We start from the raw sequence: 12,029 nt of genomic DNA on the forward strand, positions 1-12,029 counted from the left end.
TTTAAATCTTTAAAAGGTAAAAATAGGCAGTTATGTCCTTTAGTCCTACAAAAAACATTTGCTACTGAAGTTAATGTTTCAGTTGTTTAATTAAAATCTTTAATATGGTTTTCCAGCAATTGTAATATATTTATAGATTGGCTTGCAAATGTAATTATAAAGTCCCCTTTAACTTGCAACATTGAGTCTGTGATATTTATAGATATACGTTACATATGTACCAGGTCCATTTTTCAGTGCTGTCCAGACATATCATATCCATATTACATATCCCACCTTTACACTTGCATAGAAAATGAAAAATACTTGTTGTAAACAATACAATTAATAAGAGTCTAGTTTTTCTACCAGGTCAGTGTAGAACTAAGACATGTAGACAAAATATCGCTTTCCTTTCATTATTTAGCAAAAGGGTTGTACAGTAAGTGAAATCCATTTTATTAGGTATGTTGGTGTTAAACACCTCCACAAACGTAATCGTCACTGTGAAAGTTTGTTGCCAGTGATTTTCAAATTCCATAATTTTCCTGTGCTTTTTAAAGTTTTAAATCTAATTAAAAGTGGATGTCACTGGACACATTTGTAGTACTGGCAGATTGAAAACACATTTCTGTAAGATGTGCGTTACAAAGTGTCCTCTCTCTGTTTGCAGGTTATTCATGTAACTGGACGCTTACGCATTAGGCTGTCCCTGACTCATGGACGGACGGTCCCCATTCAGATCATGGGGATGGTGGTCATTGCCCATGCTTTGCCTCCTCCAACAATCAATGAAGTTAGAATCGACTGCCAGATGTTCGTCACCCGAGTAAATATGGACCTCAATATTGTTTACTGTGAAAATAGGTAAGAGAAATGTCCTTTCAAAGATTCTGTATCTTTTTAATAACGCATTGTCTATAAACACGCATATTTTTACCAATTCCATTTTTTCCCCCCACACCAAGTATGTTGAGAAAAACTGATAAATATACTTATCATTTCATAAATTAAATATGTGGTTTATAAAAATGATGGTATAAACTGAAGAAAGTATTACTATACCTTGTATTAGCTATATGGAAATTACTAGGAGGGTTTTTTTTCCCCAGATGGGCATCAAAGATGCAAAAACTTGAATACACTCTTAAGATATGCAGTTAAAATGTCAATTTGCATACATAAAATGTCCCTTCATTTGCAATAAACCGTTTGGTATGTATATATTTTAACATTAATATGTATAGGACAACACTGTTTCCAAAGAATAATTTGAAGAAAACCTTTTTAAGTCATACCATTGTAGCTGAAACCCACCAAGTCTGTTTAAAATCAATATACCGTTTGTTCTTATACACTGAATTATGTATTTATTTAGGAAATAAAAAACTTAAAGGTATTAACTTTTTAATAAAAAAAGAGGTTGGAGGTTTAATTTGGCAGGTAGCTTAAATGCTGGTATTTGGGGGAGAGGGGCAGGGGGGGTTGGAAAAGGTTAATAAATTGGTCTTATTCTGACTAGTTTGAATAACATTTTCTACTTCCAGAATTAGTGATTACATGGATCTGACTCCTGTAGACATTGTGGGCAAGAGATGTTATCATTTCATTCACGCTGAAGATGTGGAAGGGATCAGACACAGTCACTTAGATTGTGAGTACTGTAACATGCTTTTATTGGCTGTCCAGGATATGTGTTATTCATGTACCTTGAAGAAATGTATTTTGAAACTAAAATCTTATTATGACAGAAGACTTCAGCTAGCTGAAAGAGTGAATGGAGCTGCACATGAAGAGCAAATTAAATAGTAGGCTGAATCAAAATCTAAAAGAAACATCAAATATTAAAGCCCTACTTGTAGCAGTACAGGGCCATATCATTCTTTAAAATGTATGTGCTGCGGAATGAAAAATCTAGTGCTGTTAACTCTCGGTTAGCAACCTTTTTTTATTTTATAGGAACCATAGGCTCATGTACAATGGTTAATTTGCTTCGCGGCAATGGTCAGTGAACCCATAAGGATTGCTTTATAGCAGTATAGTTAGTGAGACAATACTTCAAATGAACAGTTTCATTTATACATTTCATGGTTTATGAGGTGTTTGTTGGGAAGAAAGATGTCCTTGGGGCACTGCAAAATGTTGCAGTCTGATTAGATAGCGGAGTCCAACTGAATTATAAAGCAATTACCTCACTGTATTGTTGTTGCTTCCCCTTGAAAGTCTGAAGATCGTTACATAGGCCCTTTATTTAATATCTTACCCTCAAATAAAAAAACATATTAATTGACAAGGTAAAAAAAAATAGCTTATGAAATAAAGTACTTGACATTGCCATAGTCCTGGAAACTGTTTACAAGAGAGTGTATCACAGTGCATTGTATTTAGCAGTTATTTTTACCCTATTCATTTTTGTTGAATATCTCAATTGAATAATAAAGTAGGCAGAATACTGTAAATGTAACATACTTAAAAGACATATCACATTTTCTTAATTTATGTGTTATTCTTCTCCCCTTTTGAGCTCTTTTTATAATAATTATTTTCCACAGGTCTATATAGTGTGACTATATAAGTCATATAGCAGCAGTTTTCAAAATATTGGGTCCCTACCACTTAAACTACCTCTGTAATGTAAACTAAACAGCTGTGAGGTCTGGTTTCTGAATAAAAAAAAATGCTGAACTATAGCAAGGGATTATATTTGAGTGTTGAATTGAACATGGTTTTGGGGGTCACTGCAGCGTTACGTTTCTATCATTTAAAGTTGGACTTTATCTTGAAGTTAAATACTAAATTGCGTACTACATGTTTTATATAGTTCTGTTGAACGTGTTAAGTGTATAATTTTATACAGAAGTATTTGTTTACAAGCGGATAACTGACCACCTTTTTTCCCCCAGTTACGCCTCAACATTAAGACCCATTTTAGAAAATTAAGACATGCATCTGCTGAGGGTTAGCACAACAACATCCATGCTGTACAATTAAGCCTTTTTCTTTGTAGGCCCTGGTTTAAATTTATCCAGAAAAGAACAGAACAGCACATTTTGACTACTGTACCTTTCTTTAAAAAAAAAAAAAGGTTGGCTTTGCTGCAATATCCCAATTGACAGAGAGGACTTTTCTATAAAGTAATTTCTTAGGCACAAATTACTTACTTTTTCATCCCTCTAACCCTGAATAGTACTCAGTTAGTTTGGGTAAAGGTTATATGAAAGGTAGATGCCATTATGGATGGGATCCAAGTGATTAAAGCAAAGTGAAGGACAAGAGATGCTGTTTCTAGGGAGAGGCCACCCTACAGGCATGCCTCAGGCCTTAGGAGGAGAGTTGGAGATTAAAGAGTCCGTATTCCTTTTAATGGTTCCAAAAGCTGTAGACATTAAAAAAAAAGAATGAAAAGAGCTTCATTAGCTGTAAATCAATAGTTTGAGCAGTTATTGATTGATATAATCGCAATGCAAGTGAAAGGGGTTAACAGTAAGCCTTGTTAAAAAAAAAGAGGGGGGGGGGGTATTCTAAAGCATATTTATTATATTCAGTGTGTAACAGAGAGAGGATTTTAGTACACTTAAAATATAATTGTATAAAAAAAAAACATTCCAAAGCCCTCTCTGTACACAGCGTGAATCATTAAGGTGCAGCTTCACTACAGCTGGTGATTTGTACAATAATTTTAGGCAGTTACTAGTCAGCCGGTTCAACTAAAAACGATAAATTGTACCTAATCCAGTTTTTCTACCAAAGTACGCAACATTAAGCCGTACATTTTCATTTTTGAACATTCTGTCAGCTAAACAAACAAAAAAATGCGCTTGGCAACTGCAACCAGGCTAACAGTGGTTTTATAGAAAAAAATATATAACTTTGAGATGAGGTTTTAGGTCTTCCATGGACAACAAAGATGTTTTTTTTTTTTTTTTGTCAGCTAGTTCAGCTCTACCAGACACTTCAGCTTATTTTCCCCCACAGAAGCAATGTTAAAGCCAGGTTTCCCAGCAGTGCTTCAATGTTACAGATCTGCAGACAAGCATCAAATGATTATATTGTATGAAGGGCATATTGTCAACTATCAATTGACATTTTTCAATGCAGCCGTGGGCTGCACTCGTTCTTTCTAAGGTTTTTTACACTTCTATAAATGCCACTGAAAGTGAAAGGAAAATGAAAATGGAAGATACAGCAGAGATGGGCCAGAAAGACAAACAATTAATTTAGTTCTCTCATTTTTTGCAATTTAGCTTAAAGTTCAGCATTTTTTTCTCAATGTTATTAGTTGCATAGTTAAGGTAACCATAGGGCTTCGTGTTCAGCGGGACAGTTTGGGACAGTTCAGGCTTTTCAACTCGCAACCCAATGCATTCTGGTAAGCGTAGTCCTGCTTCTCTTACAGGAAAGAATATTTCCTGAGACAGGTAAAACGTACCAGAATGCACTGGGTTGCAAGATGAAAAGCCTGACCTATCCCAAACTGTCCCACTGAACACGGAGCCATATGGTCACCTTACGCATAATTTTTAATTACATGACTTCCTTTTTTTTATAAATCACTCCCTACCTTAAACAGTTTTATATAAAGCCTTATTAGTAGCTATAATTAAACTAAGAATATGAATTGACTACCTCTTTTAGACCCTGGCTGGTTCTGTTTTAGAGCAAGATGATTAATGGTAATACATATTGGTTGAGATAACCATTTAGCAGCTAATTTAGCCAAATTTATTACAGCAGTTAGAGGTTCTTCATTTTCACAGATGTAGACAAGGACATGCCAACAAAGGCAGGGTTCTGTAAACCTACAGTGCCCTCTACTGGTTTAAAAGATTTAAGATGCATTCACAATAAAAAGGGGAGAGTTTCTGATAAATAAAATGAATACATTAAAAAAAAAAAAAAAAAAATCATAACCAAAGCCAGTGGAATAAGAAATGGCAACATCCCAAATTGGGAAACTGTAAAATTAGGATCAAGACTAGGATTATGATATTGCTTGTAAGAAATTAGCAAAAGACAGTAGTTGAAGATTGTACTCACAATACATTAACCATTAACCTCATTCATTGCTGATTTAAGTGGTTATAATTGGACAGTAGCATTGGGTGCTTTTGAAGAGATAGCATGCTGTATTATATATCTGTAAGTACATTTACTGCCATCTGATGTGTTCATGTTTGTTTTTAAACTTTTCTAGTACTGAATAAGGGACAGTGTGTTACCAAGTACTATCGATGGATACAAAAGAATGGAGGGTATATCTGGATCCAGTCTTGCGCCACTATTGCCATTAACGCCAAGAATGCCAATGAAAAGAATATCATCTGGGTCAATTATGTACTCAGGTAAGTCATTCCTGTCTTTTATATGAGAATTTGGTTCAACTTTGAGTTCATAATAAAAACTATTTTTATAGCTGTTCCATTAATCTTCAGTGTGGTGAGACTTGACTATGACCACCATTTCAAATAATGTAGTCGTTGCCAATGATTTTTTTACTGTTTACTGTTATTATTAATCCCAATTCACCACTACAACCCCCCGGCGGCTCGGGAAACGGAGGCTGAAACACGCATCCTCCGAAACGTGTTCCTGCCAAGATGTCATTTTTCGCACTGCGGATCCACAGAGAAGCCACCAGACCTATAGTGCCGTAGGATAACACAGATCTGAATGGCTCCTCACATCCTCCACTCCACACGGAGCTCCTTTTTTTGTCAGCCAAATCATTTTGTAGTTTCTTTGATTACATGATTTTAAATAAAAGATCTAAATTATAATCATGTAGTTTTTTTTATTTTGGAATGATGTCTCAGTCCAAAAATTCTAGGTGATGCAAAACTTTTTGCCATAGCTGTAGAGCTGGCTTTGAAATTATTTTATTCATCTATTTACTTACTTATTTATGTATTCTTCTTTCTCCATTCTGCAGTAACCCAGAGTACAAGGACACTCCAATAGATATTGCACAGCTTCCCAGTCTCCCAGAGAAAGCCTCGGAATCCTCAGAGACCTCTGATTCCGATTCCGATTCCAAGGAGAATTCAGGTACACTGCATCTGTCTGCTTATGGCTTCCAGTCTTGTAAATAAAACAATATACTGTTGCTATAGATAAAGGCAACCATTAATTCTATGTCTTTGAGCATCACAGGAAAACAAATGGCCAAATATTATATTAATAAGTACAGATACAGTGTAAGATATTCTAGTCCTATATATTACAGTAACGTGATACAATGTACAAATGGAGAAATGTTTCTGACATTTTATGGCAAATAATATAAATCGTGGTTAAAAATGCATAGATTAAACCATATCATTATGTCAGCTTTAATTATGTTAGTTATATTTCTTTTGTGCGTCAAAGACACTTTGGTTCGTTGCTTTTGCTATCAGTTTAGTGTCCTTTGCTCACGCAAATATATTTTTTTTCTCCCCTGCAGAGGACAATGAGAACTCCAAGTCTGATGGGAAGGGGAACCAGTCTGAGAACAGTGAAGACCCTGAGTCTGAGAGCAAGAAGCAGCCAGGGAGCCAGTCGGACAACGAAATGAACTGCAATGAGGACGGGAACAGCTCCAGCAACCAGGAGAGTCGGGACAGCGAGGACAGCTTCGAGCACTCCGACTTTGAGAGCAACAAGGCTGCCGAGGTGGACAGCTATGACACGCTGGGCTCCATGCAGATCAAGGTGGAGCGGTACGTGGAAGGAGACTCCGAGCTCCGGCTGCACAGTCGCGAATCAGTAACCTCAGACAGTGCCAAGGACTCGGATAGTGCGGGGGAGGCAGGCACGGCGTCTTCCAGTAAGCACCAGAAGAGGAAGAAGAGGAGGAAAAAACAGAAGGGAGGCAGCGTGACCAGGCGCAGGCTCTCCAGTACTTCGAGCCCCAATGGGCTGGACCCAGCATTGGGGGACCAGCCCCGGCTGCTCTCCTCACCAAACAGTGCCTCAGTGCTCAAAATCAAAACTGAAATCTCAGAACCTATCAACTTTGACAATGATAGCAGTATTTGGAACTATCCTCCCAACAGGGAGATCTCAAGGAACGAATCCCCCTATAGTATGACCAAGCCCCCCAGCTCTGATCACTTCCCCTCTCCACAAGCCAGCAGCAGTGCTTTACATGTCGCCATTCCTGACTCTGTCCTCACCCCACCAGGGACTGAGACAGCTGGCAGCCGCAAAACTCAGTTCAGCAGCAGCAGCAGCAGCACCTCCTCCAGCGCCACCAGCCTGGCGCCTGTCTCCTCGGACCCTCTGTCCCCTCCTCTCTCGGCCTCCCCGCGAGAAAAGCAGCAGGGAACTCCAAGTACTTCCAGCTCGTTACTATACACTGGGGACCTAGAAGCCCTCCAGAAGTTACAGGCTGGCAACGTGGTTCTTCCACTGGTTCACAGGGTAACAGGGACCCTCGCCGCCACCAGCACTGCCGCACAAAGGGTCTATACCACTGGCACCATCCGTTACGCTCCAGCTGAAGTAACCTTAGCGATGCCGGGCAATTTGCTCCCAAACACTCATGCAGTTAACTTTGTGGACGTCAACAGCTCCAGTTTTGGGCTCGACCCCAAGACACCCATGGAGATGCTGTACCACCACGTCCACCGGCTGAACATGTCAGGGCCGTTTGGGGGAGCGGTGAGCGGAGCCAGTCTGACCCAAATGCCTACAGGGAATGTCTTTACTACGGCAGAGGGGCTATTCTCAACTCTTCCATTTCCTGTGTACAGCAATGGAATCCACACCACACAAACTCTGGAAAGAAAAGAAGATTAAAAATATATAACAAGACCATATTACTGTGTTTAACGTTCAAAGACTGAGGCATAAGACTGTGTTTAATTTTGGGAGAAAAAAAATTCTAGCACTTTGAATTTGAGCAAGTTTGCTCATGTTATTGAATTGAATGGTCCCCATGTCTCTCTCTCTCTCTCTGTATCTATGTCTTTCACGGTCTTTCTCTCTGTCGAACTAAAACAAATTATTCTTTAATGTAAAGAGTTACTTTTTGCCTTCAGAGACTCAAGAGATGCCAGATGCCTGCTCTTTTGTCTTCTTCTAAGATGTGTGTTTTTCTTTTCTTTTCTTTGCATCTTTATGACGATGCTTCAATTTATATGTCTGCCATAAGATACTAACACGTAATGGTAAAGATGTTTTCAATAAGTAAAACCTGTTGGTTTTTAATCTATATCTTGATGTGATCAAGGTTGAAGGAGACAAATAGAGAAAGTGTACACTGTTTGACTAAGTTAAACAGAAGGGGCTCTTATCCTTAATTCCTTTTCTGATTTGGGGGATAGTATTTTAGGAATTTTATGCAGTTTGATTCTCTTTTTATAATTCAGATGTTTCTGACTTGCACACACTAAAAGCAATTTGAGTTAATTCCTGGCCTGCGAGTAGAATGTTGGAAAAATTATTTAAAAACAAGCAAACAAAAAAAGATGGACATGTTACTGCAACATTTACATTTCTTCCTACAAAACCATGGTGCTACCATTCAGTCTATTTGTTCAACATGCAGCTCGTAGGCGAGGGTATGTTTTATTAAAAAGGATGTTTTATACTGGTCTCTAGTTTGTTGCTGCAGCCTCTCAAGATTAGAATATCGTACACAAAAATAAGAAGAATTTATGTCTGCTGCAGGACTTGAAATCTTGCCTCCAAACTAATAAACACAGCCTCACGTTAACCTTGTATTGGGTCAGTAAGCCTTTTGGAAACGTTTTATGAAGACTCAATCAAATTGAGTGCAGGTTGGAATTAAGTGCAGGTTTTTATTTTTTTATTTTTTCATTCTTAAATTGTTTTCTCAGTATAACTGAGGCTAATTTTCAACATTAACCTTGAGTTTAAAAAAAATGCTTAAAAACGATTATTTAACATGTTCATTTTTTTATTTTTGATACTTTATCATTAAATATTAGACTAACTGTTTTTGCATACATTTTACTCTCAGAAAATACAGATCGGGTCGATCAGATTGTAATAGGTACTGCAATTAAAAAAACAAACATGTTAAACAAAAAGTACACATTCTAATTCTCTCTGTTGCCAAAAAAATATATAAAAAATGTAACAAATAAATATCACAGCTCAGTGTTAAAAACGCCATTTGTGATTATTGTTTAAAAAAAATACAAAAAAGCTTAAAAAAAAAATCTTCCACTCCATCTTTTGGCAGCCGTTCATAAAAGGCATCTAAATAACAAACGTGAGATCTGTAATGTGTACAATGTGTAAGTGTCCTTGGCTGTCAGTCTCATTGCAATTTCAGTGTGTGTTACTATATGCAGTATATACTAAGCGGATGTAGATGTTTTGTCCTTTGTCTTCTCTGTGCTTTATCTCTAGTCTGGGGTGGTCAATTTCCACTCCTACAGTCCTAGTGAAACAGTGATTCTTGGGGGTTAGTGTTTTTTTGTGTGGTGGCCTTCCTCTGTCGTGTCACCTTTTGCTGCTTCCTTTGTCTGTATTTATGTTTCTGCTATTGCTTTGCTGTTGTGTAGTCTACAGACCTCTTTCTCTCAGAGATAAAAGACTCTAGCTCAAGGTTTTATGGAGCCATTTTTCCCCACAGAGGAATTTCTGGGTATGACTTCAGTTTCCAGCTTGCAACACATTAACACTTAAAATAATAAAAGGAATAGCGCTTTAGATGTATGTAACAGACTGATACCATAAAGCCTCAGTTGTAAAAACATTCCCAGAGTCCCTTGTGCTTATCTTGTACGCATTGGGTGTATTTCATTGGTTTCCACCAGCCCTGTTGACTTAGAGTACCACGCAACAACATAAGGTGAAGCTGTTGCGTAACAAATCAAATTTAAACATTTCTTAAAGAAATGAAAATGTTTCACACTATAAATCTATTTTTATAGATGTTTTGGAAATGCATGTTTAGTAAGTTGATCGTATAGTTTACTTGATGTTGTTCTCTGCAGTGATCTTGTCGACAACCGTCTTTTTTAAATCTGTCCCGCACGGGAGAGCCAGTGAAACGGCATATCTACCCATCACTGTGTCTTGTTTTACCTGAGCCAGGAAACAAGAGAACCATTTCTGGGAACGTGTCTGTTTTGTTTTTCTTGCCAAGGTATAAATTTACCAACAGAACTGGGAAGAGTTAATCAAAGAACAATGCAGTGTCTGTAAATGTGACTGGAATGTAGGATAACCCGATGTCATCACATGGGTTTGCTAGCTTAACTGATTTTACTGTTTTCTACATAATGAGGTGAGGAGAAGAGGCAGGGCATCTCTAAATAAGGTACTGTGGACATCCCATGAAATACACTCATATGTTACAACAGAACAGCAGAAAAAAAAGCTGTTTTAATGTTTGTGTTGTGTCAATTATTTCTGGTGATTTAAACTAACAAATAATCTCAGCTGCTGTCAAAATACATAGTGTTTAAATTACAATATGAAAAAAACACTTATTTACCTGTGAAGACTGTGTCTGTGTTTTTAACTATTTCTTGTACAATTATACAGATTATTTTATGAGGGAATTGGTGCCAAGTAGCTGAATAATGGGGAAAGGGATTCTCTTAGTATCAATGTTAACAGTGTTACAAATTCTAAATACAAACAAATTAAAATATTAAAAAGAGAAAACTATGGTACATTTTATTTTGTGGTTTTAAAACGTATAACTAACTGAAGCTAACTTTGAGTGCCTGGCTTATTTTTTAAAACATCTTTTTTCATTGACCATGGATAATGCTGCAAATCAGAAATGTACATACTTCATTTACAACAGGGTTATTTTATACTTTTGTAGATTTCCATCAGTTCAAAGAAACATGTCATACATGGTTGTCTTTATGTAACTCAATTTTTATCATCCTGCAGGTGCCATATTCATAATAAACTTCTCTTGGATTTGTTACTATCTGGCATCATTTCTTTTACATTTAATCACCCTGAATGAACGCTACACAACCAACAAACCTCCAGTTTATTATTAATTTTCATTGAACTTTACTGTATCTTCTCATTGTAATATGACGTTGGGGGGTTGTTCAATTTTAGATTAGGTCTGACTATATACCCTAAGAATGGTGGATCTCAAGAGTAAGGAATGCAATGCAGGTCATGTAAGAATAAAGTAATAACTCAATTTACAAGCAAACCCAAAGGCAAACCCAAAGGAGGAATACAATTATTTTAAAAGTAACTCTTAATAGCATTAGTGACATCCCCTGTCTGTCCAAATTTAAAAATATAATAATAATTGAATTCCTCTTTCAACTAAATTGTTTTTGTAAGTTTTATACAGTACAGTTACAATTGTTTATTCAAAAAATGCTATATACTTGTGACTGACTTTGACAAACAATGTTTGCTCTAGGTCTGGATACTGTCATCAGATTAAATCATTGAATTTAAATAGGAGCTTGTAATCAAAGCTTACACTTATTTTTTGCACAATTGTTTAATAAATTGGCTTTTTCTTGTTTTATTTAGTCATGTTGAAGCCCAGTATAAATGTTTACCAATTTCACAATATTACATGTTAATCCCTTGTACAAAGTTTAGTCTGATATGCCATCAATTAGATGCGTTTCTGTCACAAATACTACTGATAAATTGACTAAATATAACTGTAAATATAAATGTACCAACAGATTGACACACTCCCTTTCTGTATTGATGTTGATGTTAAAGAGTAAGTAGCGGGGTTCCGAAAAATCTAGCGTTACACGTCCCCACGTGTTTCTACAACTGTTTAAATAATGTACCTGTCATTTTTCTTTTCATTGACACCTTTTTCCACTTATAACTTCAAATTCTGTTTCAAAGCCCTTTTCAAAATGGACACTCTAGTGCACTTGGGTTTGAGATCTGTCCTCTAAATCACTACAGGAAGAGTAATTAAAAAAAAAAAAGCATAACAAGTGCGCTGGCTTTTCTGTTCCGTGCCACATCATGGATCGTTATTGCTACGTTACCTGTTTGACCATTTGGGCAATAATCCTTACACTACTAGCGCCAATTTTGAAAAGAGCTTTGAAACAGACTTTAAAGTTTTAAGTGTA

The 12,029-nt window shown here is 36.8% G+C and overlaps 1 protein-coding gene across 4 annotated transcripts in view; it reads left to right on the top strand.

Moving 5' to 3' along the window:
* LOC117422277 (neuronal PAS domain-containing protein 3) overlaps positions 1 to 11,449 on the top strand; it is a 237,578-nt gene extending 226,129 nt beyond the window's left edge. For all 4 annotated transcript variants that reach the window (XM_058987671.1, XM_058987672.1, XM_058987673.1 and 1 more), the window contains 5 exons: positions 653 to 846; positions 1,527 to 1,633; positions 5,174 to 5,321; positions 5,909 to 6,024; positions 6,422 to 11,449. In XM_058987671.1, coding sequence (XP_058843654.1) covers positions 653 to 846; positions 1,527 to 1,633; positions 5,174 to 5,321; positions 5,909 to 6,024; positions 6,422 to 7,758 — 1,902 coding nt within the window. In that variant the 3' untranslated portion in view covers positions 7,759 to 11,449. The remainder of the gene's footprint in view (positions 1 to 652; positions 847 to 1,526; positions 1,634 to 5,173; positions 5,322 to 5,908; positions 6,025 to 6,421) is intronic.
* Positions 11,450 to 12,029: the final 580 nt, after the last annotated feature.

Source organism: Acipenser ruthenus, chromosome 15 (genome assembly GCF_902713425.1).
Source record: "Acipenser ruthenus chromosome 15, fAciRut3.2 maternal haplotype, whole genome shotgun sequence".
NCBI lineage: Eukaryota > Metazoa > Chordata > Actinopteri > Acipenseriformes > Acipenseridae > Acipenser > Acipenser ruthenus.